Raw genomic sequence first — 14,585 nt, 5'->3', positions numbered from 1 at the left:
GAATATTCCCTTGACAAAAGCTCAGACTTGGGATTCAGACATTATTAGTGTCATGTCTGGTATTGGGTGGAAAAATTTTCATTTGTACTAATAATTCAGACCAAAACATATAGACCTAATGAAGTACTTAACTGCAGTTTTCTGCAGGGGGTAATGTGGGAGTTAGGTATGTACCCGTTTTCTCTATCTCTTCATGCCTCCATTTATCCTGTCTGAAAGGCAGAATAATAATGTTTCCTACCTACGCGGCAGCACTGGGAGCACGACGCAGCCATCTCCGTGAAGAGACCGGGCATTGCCCGTGTGGTGGCTGTAAAAACATCCCTGACCAAAGCGAGCATGGGATAGGGGCCAAGGAGCTGGGATTCAGCCTCCCGTAGGTGTGAGCTCTGGGTTTCTCAGCTTTCTTGATGGTAAGAGTGTTTTTGCAGGGGCAAGGAGATATGTGTCAAGATGAGTACATATATATATATGTATGTACATTAATTTTTTTGTATATATATGCATATTTTTACATTGGAGTATAAGCGCCAACCACAATTTGTAAGTATTATTTAATCCCTTTTGCTGTCCCCTCTTAATTCAAATGCTTAAGCTGACTTCATGGAGGGGAACAAAATCCCTCCCTGTGACACCCATTACTCTTAGGCTGAGAAGAACCCTGCGCGAGGGCCACCCTGGCTGCATGTTCCTGGGCCCATTTCTGCCTTTCCCCAGTGCAGAGCATGGCGTGGGGAAGCCTGACCAAAAACCCCGTGGAGGTTTGCTGCAGCGGTAACAGGTGAAATTTCTGTTTTGCTGAAATATTCACTGTGGGTCAATTTTACTGTAATATTTGTGAGCTATACAGCTGACGCGCATGCTGCTGCATCACAAAAAAAAATACATCCTCTGCTACAGCTGTGATTTCCAGCTCATGGTCTGTTCCCTTCTTATTGTCTCCTGGCAAGGCATATTTTCAGTCATATCCCACTCTGTTTTCTTTCTGTTCACTATGCTAGATGAAAGAAGAAAAACCTCTCTGCAGTGGTCTGGTCTTCTGCCCTTGGGCTGAAGCTGAGAAAGCCTTGGGTTGATGCTGAGAAAGCCTTGGGGCTCGCTGGACTCTGGTGCCTCTGGACAGAAAAGCTCCTGCAGCATAGCTCGCTGCTCACCTGCTTGTAAGGACAATAAATATTACTCTGTCCCAGCTTTCCTAATCTGAAGTGCTGACAGGAAAGCTTTACAGACCAGTATATTTGATAAATTATATGGAAATGCTATGTTTAGACAGTAATGAATACACGCCGTGCCTGTGGCTGGCTCCGGAGTCAGCACAGAGAAGCTGTCTGCAGCGAGAGGGGATCTGCTGCTCCATTGTACTGAGGATTAGACACTTGGCAGAGGCAGAATATAACAGCGAATTAAGACACCGTGATTAGCTGATCTCTTTAAGCCATGTAAGAAATAAGCAGGTTGTCTATTGCTTATATCAGGCGTAGGTAAACTCTTATTTCCTTGCGTGTACCGTTAGCCCCAGGAAGGCTGATTCTGATACCGAGTCCCTGTTTGGCTGCTGAAAGCCCATCGCTTTCGCCCTCCTTGTGCTGTAGCATTGCAGTGTGAGCCCTGGTACGTGTGGGATGAAAGAAAACAATGCGTCTGAAACCTTCCTGAAAAAGCTGCTTTTTTTTTTTTTTATTTTTGGCTTTGTTTTATTTTTTTTCTTTGAAGATCAGGACTCTGCCTGCACTGCAGAGCAATGGAAGCTGAGCCAAGCGCAGCGTTCCAGTCCTCGTCCACCAGAAACGGTGTCTCGGTAGCTAGCGGTGAGCACGCAGAGGACATGCAAACACCAGCACGAGGTGAGGTTTTCTGCCTCATCCTCTCCAGCAGCAGACGCAGGGGCACTGGAAGTGTTGCTGTGGGCTGACCTGTATTCCCCTTTGGATTGTGCAACCACATGCCTTGCTTTGCTCTTTGATTTTTCTTAACATGTTAATAGCCTCAGGTAGTGTTTCTCTCCGCTCAGATTTTGACTATATCCATTATATGGCTTTTCCTTTTGGCCTCTGGCAAAAAAAACCCCAAACTAATTGATGATACCAGCACACAGAGGCTGCACAACCAAATCCTGCCTCTGGAAAGAGCAGCATCTGTGTATGAGGCTCAGAGAGATGCAGGGCCTGGGTTTGGAGACCCAAATGCAATTTTACCAGTAGTAGCAGCCCCTGGCTTAGGTGTACCCTGTTTGTGTCACTCCAAGATACTCAGTAAGGCTCTGTTAAAGGAGGATACACAAATCCATACCTGCTGCCTTCCCTTGTCAGCCCTGCCTGAATTGCCAGGATGATCACAAAAGGTGGGGCAGATTTTCCCAATGTGCTGCTCTTAGCTTTTGGATGGGGCTGGGAGATGTTCTTAAGGGATGTGAGCTGCTGTCCGTGTCGTTGAGCTGCCTTTATCAGAAACAGAGACAGAATGGGGAAGGAAAATGGACAGACGGGGGCTGGAGCTGGCTGAGATTGAGCTGTCCTGACAAGAAACAGCCCAAAGGCAAGCTGGCTGCCGGTGCCAGCCCTCTGCTCTGAGGAGCCCTTGCTTGCAGCCTGCACGGATTAAGTACAATTAAGCAAAAAATATCTGGTTTTTATCTTTTTATAAAATTTCAAGAAAAAAGTACAGATTGTACAAAAATTGCCCAGCACTGTGCTGTCATCTGACCACCAGCTGCTTCCAGAGAATTTTCCTGTACAGATCAGTCACCGTTCATCACACTGTGCTTTGAAGCATCGTTTCCCACGCAGGACATGACCAGGTATGGGACCAGGAGGCGGCAAGTCAGATCCGGGCAGTGGTTGCTGGATCCAGAGGCTGCTTTGCAGGGAGCAGAGCAAGCAAGGGACGTTGCAAGTGATTGTCGCTTGACCGAGTGAAACAGCCAGACGTGTCCTCCCGGCCAGGCTCCTCATTCCTGCTCTGCCCGGGAACATACGGGCTGGGCAAGATGGGCACAGACACTGCTGTTGTCACCACCAGTTAGCCTATAGCTATAGGTAATGCTCAGCTCCCTGCAGCTTGTGTTTTCATTGCAAGTTGGCCCCAATTTTGTTTAAATCCCAAAGAAAATGAGATAAAAAATAACTTTATGCTGGAGGAAAACAGCCAGTCTAGGACTGCGGAGCACAATAATTTCATTTTGAAACACAGCACTTAGACTCTACAACTGTAGGAGCTGAGCTTTTTTGTTTACAAGTTGACCTTAAAAAGCTTGATGTGTATGAAGTATGCACTTTCCTAGTCCATAATCGATTCCTATGAAAAACAAGAACATGTACATATATGAATATTTAATTTGACAGTGAAGAAGCTTTATATATTAAGTCAATGAAAATGCTATAAGGCTCATGGGAACAATACTACTTTGCGTAGCGAGCTGGGAATTTAACATCACAAGTAACCAATGACTATCACTTAATTTTTATTTTAATAATAAAGACAAACACTGAGTTAAATTTATTTCCAATTAATTGGAAGTATTTTTGAGACTATATTGTGATCAAATTGCAAATTAATTTCTAATTATAGATGATAATGGTTTATAAGGACTCTTCCCTTCTGCAAAGTGAGAATCGTAGATATTCAGGTACAAGCTGGCTCTCAAATTACATATCAGAAATAATCTATTTAGGAATAGTCGGGTTAAATTAAGAAGCCTTTATTTAGTTTTCCTGTAATCTTTGGGTGACTTTTCTTATTGCAATTCATGTTAATCTAAAATTTCGCTATTCCCACCTCTTTATATTCTCTTTGTTTTATGTCTCTAGAATTTAGGCAGCCATTTTGTGTTCTGGGGAAAAAAAATCAGTAAAGAGGGGACATCCATCGCATGCTTTCTCCTGGAGACGCTGCCTTTGGATTTTGCTGTGCAGTGGTTATCTTACTGCAAAGTATCTGTCATTGTGGCTACAGCTCGCTTTGTCCAGAGCACCGCGCTGTGCACGAATTCAGCCTCGAGATCCAGAGCGCAAACCGAACAGCAGCTTGTGCGAGAACTGGTTCTATATCCAGCGTTCTCACTTCATGCCCGAAATGCTGACGGCAAGCTTTAAACACAGGCAAGAAAGGAAAATGTAGGGATGTTTGCTGCACTCTGTTGGGGCTGCTCTCTTGGGGTATTGCTGCAGACCCTTCCTCTTCTCCAAACCCCTCGCCCTGCATCGCGTTCCGACACCAATGCCTATTCTTTCTCTACTCTTCCAAAATTCCCAGAGCTATTATTAACTAGGTCACGGGAGCTGGTCCCAATCCAGCAGTTTATCTAATTGCCTTTTTATAGTATATTGTGCAACTCTTTATTATCCTGTCAGCAGAGCCGGAGGGGAATAGGGAGGCAGAGCTGGATGGAGCTCACTGCTGCGCAGCCACTCGTGGTCGAGAGCAGAAGATAAGCTCGAGCATCTCTGCAAAGATGGGAACGGCCTGGGCAATAAACCCAGGAGGAACTTTTAGCAACGGCTAGGGGCAAGGTGAACCGCTTCCGACTCCTGCGATCGCATCTGTAGGTACACACGGAGACGTCTGGGAGGGATGGCAGCTTCTCCAAGCGTCTGGGCTGACCTGGGCTCTGGGTGGGCTGGTGCTTGGGCAGATGGGGCCAGGGAAGCTTCTCGGCTGGCTGGGCAGAAGGTGCCTCCCCAGCCTTTTTGTCTCTGCAGATGATGCCCAGCAGCAGATTTTAGGGTTGTGGGAGAAATGTTGTGGCGTAAGCAGGGATGGCGCACAGGAATTGGGAGGTTACACACCTGCGTTCAGACACCCACGCTTTTCGTGCGTATCACAGAGGGGGGTGAAGCTGAGCACGCAGGAGCTGCAAATCCCCTTTTTCCTATGGACACGATCTGCCGCACAGTGTATTTGAAGCAGTTCACAGCCTACCGAGAATCAAATCCTTTGGGGTTTGGAAGCCTAAGTAAGAAACTAGGAGTGATGCTGGTCTTGCTCCCAAATAATCACACCTTCAAGCAATTGTCACTGGGCTGTGCTGCCCAGCCGCCTGGAGAGGGCTGTCGGTGCGGGCTGTAGAAAGACAACCCATTTGGAATTGACCTTTCCTGCCTTCCTTAAATGATTTTTGAGCATGAATAGCTCTTTTGCCTCAGTTTATTAATCAGAAGACTCAGCTCCCCACCCCTTGAGCCTGCTCTGTGGAGATAAGGCAGTCTCTTTCCTCTGGCTGGATCTACCCAGTGCCTGGGGAGGATGGGGAGGGGGTCTGGGCAAACTATTCCTTCCAGAGCTGCCCGGGATGGGGAATGAGACCCTCAGTCCACCTCAGGGAGTGGCTGCAGAGAAAGCAGTTGATGCTAGAACCCCCCAGCACCAGCGCTGGGCAGAGAGGAGGGCTGTAGCTTGCTTGCAGGCTCGCTCGCTCTCCTTTTAGCTTCATCTGAAATGATTTGCAGCTCAAACGCTCCCCCGAGAGCTGCTAACCTTTGGATAAGGTTTGGCCCCGTTATCCTGCTTAGGTTAATTAGGAATTAGGGGGAACCCAGGAGTGACGCGGCTGCCTCCATCCCTCCATCCATCCTTCCATCCCACCACCCGCCCCTCCAGCCCCCTCCCTGCCGGCTCCACTCCCTCTCCCCGGCGGAGCGACGCGCTGCGATGGGGAGAGAAGCAGAGGTAAATGCCCCGACGCTTCCTCCATCTCTCCGGGCTTCGCTTTCCCCTCTTCCTCTGCCGCTTTCCTCTCTTCTTCTCCCTCTTTCCTCTATTTCCCCCTTTCCTTCTTTCTGGGTGCTTTATCCCCGGTTTTAGGCATCGGTAGAAGTTCAGGGAGTCTTTTTTTTTTCCCCCAGCTGCTGCTGCAGAAAGTCTTTATCTCCCTCCTCTGGAAACGGGACAGGAGGGAGTGCAGTCTGGGAGGCAGAGGGATCCCCGGGAGGTGACTGGGGGCAGAGGGACCCCCAGGAGGTGACCCCGGGGCAGAGGACCCCCCGGGGGCAGAGGGATCCCCGGGAGGGTTTTCCAGCCAAAGATTGTGCGGGCTCAGTTTCTCAGCGTTAAAACCGGGCGTGGGATTACCAAGAGGACACAGAGGTACCCCCAGAATCCCTCGCTCCCCCATATCCAGCATCCCTCGGAACCCCTCTGCATGCCCTGCATCATCCCCCAGCTCCTGATCCTCCTCGGTGTCCTGCCAGGCTCGGCAGGCAGCTGGTGCTTTGCCGGGGGTGTTAGGACGGGGGGGTCCCTTGGGCAAGGAGGGGGCAATGCCACATCCAGCAGCGGGAAAAAAAACCAAACCCTTTGCCTCAGGACATTCCCACTTGGGGAAACGGTCCGAGCCCCCACGGGTTCGGCCAACGAAACGGGATTTATTTTCAATCTTCTTGCAATTTGGGGGAATTTTTTGTTCTTGTTGTTTTGATTTGGGTTTGTGGTTTTTTTTTTTTAATTTCGTTTGGGATTTTTTTATTGTTGTTTTTATTATGTTCTGTTGTTTGTTGTTTGTTTGGTTTTTTTTTTCCCTAAGAGGCGTCTCCCAAGCCCAGCACATCCCTAACACCCTCGATGCTCAAAGAGCAGCCGAAAGCTCATCTCCTCCACTCCTGGCGTGATGCCGGTGGCTTGGATCCCCCTTTTCCACCCCCTCCAGGCATCGAAGAGTGCTGGGGAGGGAGAGGGAAAGGGGCTACCCAGGTCCAGGTGGGGCAAGTCTGCTGTTTGGGGGTGCAGGGACCGAGGAGGGGATGCGCTAGGGAGATTAAAGAAAATATTCACGCACCAGACAGCGATTAGGATGAATTTTCGTTCCTTCCTCCTTGATGCCCCCTGCAGCCTCCACAAACAGGTCTCCTTCACGTCTTCTTTCACAATGAACTTGTCTTAGACTAAATTTAAAAAGAAAAAATAAAATAAAATAAAGGAAGAAAAAGAAACGATTGAATTAAACTCCCGAGGTGTTCATCGTAGCAGTCGTTTTCCAGGAATGGAAACAGGTGAAGCCGATATTGTGGCAGCCGAGAGCAGCGGGGCCACCCCGAGCCTCCGGGTTCTCCTCGGGTTGATTCTCATCTCCTCGGTTCAACCCCCAGACCCCGATGCTGCGAAACCCAGGGCAAAACCCTGCCCCGCTTGGCTTTCTCGACCTATTTGTGCACTGACATGTAATAATTCCTTCGCAAAGCCAAAGATGCGCCTCGCTCAGCCGCCTTCCTCCCCTCGCAGAGGAGCTCTTGCTATAAAAAGCCTCATTTTTGGGGGGCCGCCAGCCGCAGCAACCCCAACCGACCCCTTAGGAGTAAAGCTCTCACCGGGGATAGTATTTAGTATATTTTTTTTCATGTATTTCGATCACTTTACACCTAAATTATTTTGGGATTCTGGGAAGGAAAAAAACCAAAAAAGGAGTGTTTAAGGGTATTTTCCTAGGACCCAGATGTGAAGGGGGGGGGGGGGGTCGTTCCCCGCCTCTGCTTGGTGCCGCATCCCACCTGCAACCGCAGCCCGAGCGCTCCTTCCCGCTCCGTACACAACGACATTAAGAAATAATTTAGCGCTGGATTTTCTATTCATCTGTCGTAAAAAAATGTTCATATTTTACCTTCCAAAGCAGCAAACGAAACACCGATTCCCACCTCCCCTTTCAAGAAACCTCTATTTTTCTATTAAAACAACGATTGAAACTATTTCCCCGCAGCGGAGAGGGACGTGATCTCACACGATGCCCAGAAATGCTAAAGCCCCCCCCGCCACCCTCTACTTGTCTTTGCCACGGCACAAACCAGCGATTTTTGTTGCCGGTTTTTTTGCTGTGTTGGCTGCTCACCGCAGAAATAATTTAAATAAAGAAAAAAAAATCCTAAGGCTTTTTAATTACAAAGATGTAGAAGGGGTTGGAAACAAAACGAAAAAAATAGTATTTTTTTAAATGAAGGGAAAATCTCTGCAGTAGATGGTGGGGACCAAGAGGAGGGATCTGCAGCTGAGCATCCCCGCAGGATGCCGAGCATCCCCGCAGGATGCCGATCTCCCGCAGCCGCGGAGCGGTGCCGGGGCGGTTCTGAGGGGCAGAGGCGCTACCGGCAGCCTGTGAGCCCCGGGTGGGAGCCGAAATCCTTTTCCCTCCGATTTGGGGGCACAGGGATCACCCGAGTCGTTACAGACGGCTCAGCCCTTGTTCCCTGTGAGCGGAATCCCCCGCACCTTCGCGCTCCGCAGCTGCCCGGGCTGCCCGCAGCCTCCAGAGGGGCTGCGTGTTTTGGGGGAGAGAAAAAAGAAATAGAGAAGGGTGTGGGAAGGAAAATTTCGTTAAGAACTGGCGGACAGCCGTCTGTCCGCCCCTTCCATGAGGCTCTTTTGTTTCACCGTGGGGAAGGGGCTGGCGGGGGTGCGGGATGGGGAAGGCAGCCCAGGGCTGCGGTGGGATGGATGGGATGAAGGGGGGGGGGGGCGTGTTGAGGCGCTGCTGGCGGGGCCCATGGCGTGCGGGTGGGGCGGGGAGGGGGCTGGGAAGGCTGGGCTTGGCTGGGGAGGCTGGTACCTCCCCCAGAACTGCAGCAATTCTCTCCCCTCTCCCTCTTCTCTCCGCGAGGTGGGCGCACTGCGATGGAGAAGAGGCTTGCGCTGCCCGTTTGGTGAGAGCACCCGGCTGCTGACATCCCCGCCATCCCCTCCAGGCTGCTGAAACCCCCCTCAGATCCCCTCTAGGCTCTCTCCTCCATCCCTCCAGCGAGGAGCAGGGCGGCTGGCCCGCACCTCCCCGCAGCGGTTGTCATGCCCCTGCGCACCCCGGTGCGGAGCCGCCCGCACTGCGCTGGGACGCGGAGGTAGCGGCTCGGAGCATCGTCCCCTCCAGCAGCCACCCCTGAGTCCCCACCGCCCGCCTCGTCGGGTCTTTCTCCATCCCTGAGGATTCTTGAGTTATCCCACCAGCCACCATGGCCACCCTCCTGCGCAGCAAGCTTTCCAACGTGGCCACCTCGGTGTCCAACAAATCTCAGGCGAAGATGAGCGGAATGTTCGCCAGGATGGGCTTCCAGGCGGCCACCGACGAGGAGGCGGTGGGGTTCGCCCACTGCGATGACCTGGACATGGAGCATCGGCAAGGGTTGCAGATGGACATCCTCAAGTCCGAGGGTAGCGAAGAGGGAGGAGAGCCACCCTTGGAAGGAGATATCCACTACCAACGGGATGGCACCGGGCCCCTGCCACCCTCAGCCTCCAAGGAGGCAGGAGTCTGCTCGGAGCTCTCCGGGCAAGGCAAACCCAAGATCACGGCCTGGGAGGCAGGATGGAATGTCACCAACGCCATCCAGGTACGGCCGCCACCATGGGAACACTGCTGGTCCTGATTCTGGTCCTGATCCTGGTCCCACTCCCGACCCTGGTTCTGAATCTAATCCCGCTCCCAGTCCTAGCTTGTCAGCAGCCCTGGGGTGATCGTAAACCCTTTTTCCCTTTTTTTTCAGGGAACAGGGAAGAAAAGAGATGGGAAAAAGGAGTTAACCCCCCCCAAACAATATAGGGGAAAGGCAGAGAAGAGATAAGGGGGTGGTGGTAGTGGGAAGAATACAAGAAGAAGAAAAGATAAAAGAAAAAAGAACCTCCAAATCTGGATCTCTCTTTGTCCCCCACTCCGGTTAAATGGCGCAGAGACAGGGAGGGTCCTCAGTTCTCTCCCATCGCTTCTCCCCACAGGGCTGTGGCTGTCCCTGCCGCAGCCCCAGAGCATGGGCTGGGGGTGACAGGGGGATCTGGGGGGACCCCAGGCCAGAGGGGAGGCTATGCCAGGGGGGTGGTATTGGCACCTCCGGACTTCCCTGGCTCTGGGGGGGTCTCTGTGCACTGAGAGGGGCTGGAGACAGAGAGGGTGGAGACTGGGGCACCGAAACACACTCTTGCTGGGTGCCGCGGGGTGAGATTCTGCGGGTGTGATTGTGGGGGTGCTACGTCAGAGAGAAAGGGAGAAGGGGGGTGTCATCGCGTGTGGCCGTGGTTGCGTGGCGTGACTGTGTGACCGCCTGCGTGGGTGTGATGATGGGCAGCTGAGACAGTGAGAGCGCACGTGACTGCGACTGTGCGACTGCGGGTGCCCGGGTGTGGGCGCCCGCCTGGTCCCCAATGTGAGACAAGCAACGCGGTTTCCATTTTGTCTTTTTCTAGGGGATGTTTGTTCTGGGCCTGCCCTATGCCATCCTTCATGGTGGATACCTAGGACTCTTTTTAATCATTTTCGCTGCAGTGGTTTGCTGCTACACTGGGAAAATCCTTATTGCCTGTCTTTACGAAGAGAATGAGGATGGGGAGATAGTCAGGGTGAGAGACTCCTACGTGGACATAGCAAATGCATGCTGCGCACCCCGCTTCCCCACCCTCGGAGGCAGAATTGTGAACGTGGCTCAGATCATTGAACTGGTCATGACCTGCATCCTCTATGTGGTAGTCAGTGGGAACCTGATGTACAACAGCTTCCCCAACCTGCCCGTCTCCCAGAAGTCGTGGTCCATCATTGCCACAGCAGTGCTCCTGCCTTGCGCGTTCTTGAAGAACCTCAAGGCAGTCTCCAAGTTCAGCTTGCTCTGCACGTTAGCTCACTTTGTGATTAACATCTTGGTGATTGCCTACTGCCTCTCCAGAGCACGTGACTGGGCCTGGGACAAAGTCAAATTCTATATTGATGTAAAGAAGTTTCCCATCTCCATCGGCATCATTGTCTTCAGCTACACCTCTCAGATCTTTCTGCCTTCCTTGGAGGGGAACATGCAGAACCCCAAGGAGTTTCATTGCATGATGAACTGGACTCACATAGCAGCTTGCATCCTTAAGGGACTCTTTGCTTTGGTCGCTTATCTGACCTGGGCTGATGAGACCAAGGAAGTCATTACAGACAACTTGCCGTCCACCATTAGGGCAGTGGTCAACATTTTCTTGGTGGCCAAAGCCTTGCTCTCGTACCCTTTGCCATTCTTTGCTGCTGTGGAAGTCCTGGAGCGGTCTCTTTTCCAAGATGGAAACAGGGCATTCTTCCCCAACTGCTATGGGGGTGATGGGCGGCTCAAATCCTGGGGACTCACCCTCAGGTGTGCCCTGGTAGTTTTCACCCTGCTCATGGCAATCTATGTCCCACATTTTGCCCTCTTGATGGGTCTCACTGGGAGCCTCACAGGCGCAGGGCTCTGTTTCCTGCTCCCCAGTCTTTTCCACCTCAAACTCTTGTGGAGGAAGCTCTTGTGGCACCATGTCTTCTTTGATGTTGCCATTTTCGTTATAGGTGGTATCTGCAGTGTCTCTGGGTTCATTCACTCTTTAGAAGGCCTCATAGAGGCCTTCAGAACCAACGCTGAAGACTAAGGAGGGGGCAGTCGGTTGCAGTGAGAGAATTGCATCGAACATCTGCATAGCCAAACAATTCTGCATCCCTTTAATGGAAAGAGTCATTATTTTCGTTACGTGCATCCAAAAATTCTATGTCATAGAATCTGCAAATTAAAGGAAATAAGAAGAGGAGAAAGCTTTCACCCTGCTGTCTTTTTAACTAAGCTAAGATTTAAATATATTTTTTTGTTATTTGGAATTTCTTGAAGGAAATTATCCAGTGCCCCACCCCTACCTCCTCACTCGTTGCCTGAAGCTTGGCCCCCCACAAATGACCTGTTGGGAAACAGTCGCAGTTTTCAATACTCTTTACAGATATGCAATTCAGTGTTTCAGGAGCTGAAACACAGGTGCCGATCCCATGGGATTGGGCTACTGCGCTCACAGACAGAAGCAAACCAGCCCTGGGTGCTGGGAGCAGGGACTTTTGGTTTACACTGTGTGAGATGGATGTAGATGAGACCTAGATTGTACGACCAGCCCAACAAGTCCAAGCAGTGGCTGATGACCAGCGATGCCAGTTGCCTGCAATGTTTACACCGTAGTCACATAGATGTCAGGACTGCTTATCTCTTCCATCTGAATTCACACCGAGGAATGGCGCTTCCCATCAACTACAATATTTTGCCTCTGGTTGAAATCGCAAAGCTGGAGTCCACTTCTCGGTGAATTTTGTTTCGTTTCGTTTTAACAATTGTTATTTCTAAATTATGAAAAGTTTAAAAAAAAAAATAATGAATATATTGTTGGATTTGACGTTGTTCAGGATACAAGAACAAAACTACGACACAATTCATTCTGTGCAATCTACCAGATCCGTGGAGCTGTTTCCAATGTATGTGTGGTGTCATTGTGGTAACTAAGATGAAAAATGTATATCAGAAAAAAAAAATCTATCTTTAACATATAATGTGGTACATAAATATATCAAACAATAAAGAGAAAACATAGTCGATGTGGCTGGCCTGGTTTGTGAGGGGCTCGGAGGAGCAGGGCGAGGGCAGAGGGAGGTTCATCCTCGCTGTGCCTGGTCGCATCGGTGGGGGTACCGCACATCCTGTTGGGTAACAGAGAGGATTAATGGTGAGATTAAGCTTTTTGCAAGAGGCACAACACTTATATTTCAGGAAGGATTTGTTCTAGAGTTGGGGAGGTCCTGCTTTCACCCCACTTCCCAGCTTTGCTTCACCCCGTAGTGCTCAGTCCCTGGGGATGGATGGAGTTTGCAGGCATACCTGAGACTGTTGTTCATGTGAAGAAGGGGAAAAAAACTCTCAAAACCCAAACAAATACAGCAGAGGAGAGGGAAATAAATAAAATAATGGGCTGGAGGTACCTCCTGGCTTGAATCAAACCCATTCTGCCCTGCCCACAGGTGCAGAGCGTGGGGCTGATCCTGCCGCGGGGGTGGCATCAGCCCCAGCTCCGCACCTGTGCCTGAAAACACCTCGTTTTACACTGATTTAAAAGCCACAACAACTACTTTATTTTCCCTTTGTTGCCACTGCCCAGTGGGGATGGAGATGGGGAGGGAGGACACACGTGGGCAGCCCGGGCTCAGCAGAGATCCCTGGGGGGTCTCCTTTTATTGCCCCCCTAAACCGTGTCGAGCCCCGAGAGGGTTTGGGGTCCCCCCAGCCTGACTCGAGCTGTTCCCCGACAGCAGCGGGCAGCTCCGCAATGCGGTACCGGGGAGGGGAAAGGGGCTGCAGGCAGGAGGGGGGGCTCCTTCCAGGAGAAAACAGCATTTGGGGGGGGGGTTCTGGGCAGCCTCCGAAGGGAAAAGCCCAAGGGAGCTGTGGGTTTTCTTCTAGGTGGGGACAAGGAGGTGTGGGTGGGTGTGTGGGTCATCATGGTGGGGCACCCACCGGATGAGTTGTATTTCTCTTCCTACCAGCCCTCTCTTCTGGGATGGTGAAGCTGTGCCCCATCCTCATGCCCATCCCTATTCCCATCCCCATCCTTACTCACATCCCCATTCCTATTCTCGTTCCTACCCTCACTCACATTCCCATTCTTATCTCATCCTCATCCCCATCCTTATCCCATCCTTGTCCCCATCCCTATCTCAGTGCAGGTGTCCCATAACCACCTGCCACACCAGCAGCCAAACCTGCCCTCAGCCCTGGGGCTGATGTGGGGGTGCCCCCATGGTCCCCTCACAGCCCAGAGCCTCGACGGTGGCTCAGCACCCTCGCCTGATGGCGCGGCACAGCCCAGAATGCGAGGAGCTCCTCTTTCATGGGTACCTGCTGCTTTTTCTTCTGTTTTCCAGCTGTTTTCTCCCTAAGGTGCTGAGAAGAGGCCAGCACGGAAGGAGATCCAGCTCACCATCTCCCTGCCCAGCATAGGACTGAGCTAACCCCTTGGATTCTCAGAGTAAGCGGAGAGTTGAGGAGTCCTGGAAAGTTAACATACTTCTCCACCATCTCTGGTTTGCATCCGCTGTGCGTGCAGTGATTTTAGGGTCTTGTTTTTTTTCCCCTGTGTTCCCCATTTGGGTTGTAGTAGGTGAACGGATGCCGCCAGGACAGCTGCCGTGCAGGATGCAGGATGCTCACACACTAACCTGTCCCTTGCCTTTGTGTTTTTCAGGGGCAAAAGATTCCAGGGCACAAGATGATGGAAACCATTTTGTGAAGCTTTGAGTTTGCAGAGGTTTAAAATCTAATTCAGCATTCCCCCCTCCCTTGTGAATAGCAGTGGCTCCTTCTTTGAGTGTATTTGGGGCTGTAATATGATTTATGCCTTTTTTTTTCTGTGACATACGGGAAAGCCAGGGCAGCCGACGGCTCCTTTCTCCTATCCCTCAGGGTGCAGAGCAGGGGAGAAGAAGACCGTGCCCTCAGCCCCTGCAAAAGCATTTCAAATCCTCCTGCCCAGGCACAGCCGCTGCTTCCCGGGAAGCACGGATACTGCCCAGCTGGAAGGATTCTGCGAGGCATTTCTGCCGCCCTGTGATGCCTGGCAGCAGGCTGTGTGGGTCCCAGGGATGACAGAGCATCTCAGCCTTTGGCTCGCTGTAGTGTTCAGCTGTGGTAAAGCCACGGATTATCCAGAGAGCCCCAACGGGCTTTGTTTCGCTGTCAGTTCTGCTCAAGCGCTTTCCTCTGTGTTTCTACTGGGTGCCGACGCACGCTCGTGGCTGACGTGCGATGAGCTTGCGAAATGAGCCCTCTCAGCAAGCTGAGCGATAAGTCAGGGCTTTGTCCTCTAAACTTGTC

At 51.3% G+C, this 14,585-nt stretch overlaps 1 protein-coding gene across 2 annotated transcripts; it reads left to right on the top strand.

The window, feature by feature from the left end:
• The first annotated feature begins 3,864 nt into the window (after positions 1 to 3,864).
• Positions 3,865 to 12,309, top strand: SLC32A1 (solute carrier family 32 member 1). Of its 2 annotated transcripts, none has more exons than XM_054081883.1 (3): positions 3,865 to 4,540; positions 8,579 to 9,302; positions 10,150 to 12,309. In XM_054081883.1, the coding sequence occupies exons 2-3, from the start codon at positions 8,925 to 8,927 to the stop codon at positions 11,335 to 11,337; spliced, it is 1,566 nt and encodes a 521-aa protein (XP_053937858.1). In that variant the 5' UTR covers positions 3,865 to 4,540; positions 8,579 to 8,924; the 3' UTR covers positions 11,338 to 12,309. The 2 variants fall into 2 exon arrangements, with proteins under 2 accessions (XP_053937858.1, XP_053937859.1); XM_054081884.1 differs by lacking the exon at positions 3,865 to 4,540 and adding an exon at positions 5,422 to 5,664.
• The last annotated feature ends 2,276 nt before the right edge of the window (positions 12,310 to 14,585 follow it).

The sequence above is a fragment of the Cuculus canorus genome, chromosome 16 (assembly GCF_017976375.1).
Source record: "Cuculus canorus isolate bCucCan1 chromosome 16, bCucCan1.pri, whole genome shotgun sequence".
NCBI classification, from domain to species: Eukaryota; Metazoa; Chordata; class Aves; order Cuculiformes; family Cuculidae; genus Cuculus; species Cuculus canorus.
Note: the sequence above shows the minus strand (reverse complement) of the source record. Positions and strands in the feature narration are given on the sequence as shown.

What these genes read in the sequence shown, in the direction of transcription:
- SLC32A1 (XM_054081883.1), top strand. Translation starts at nt 8,925, where the DNA reads ATGGCCACCCTCCTGCGCAGCAAGCTTTCCAACGTGGCCACCTCGGTG. An exon ending in ATGTCACCAACGCCATCCAG is followed by an intron (nt 9,303 to 10,149) that starts GTACGGCCGCCA and finishes GTCTTTTTCTAG; the next exon opens with GGGATGTTTGTTCTGGGCCT.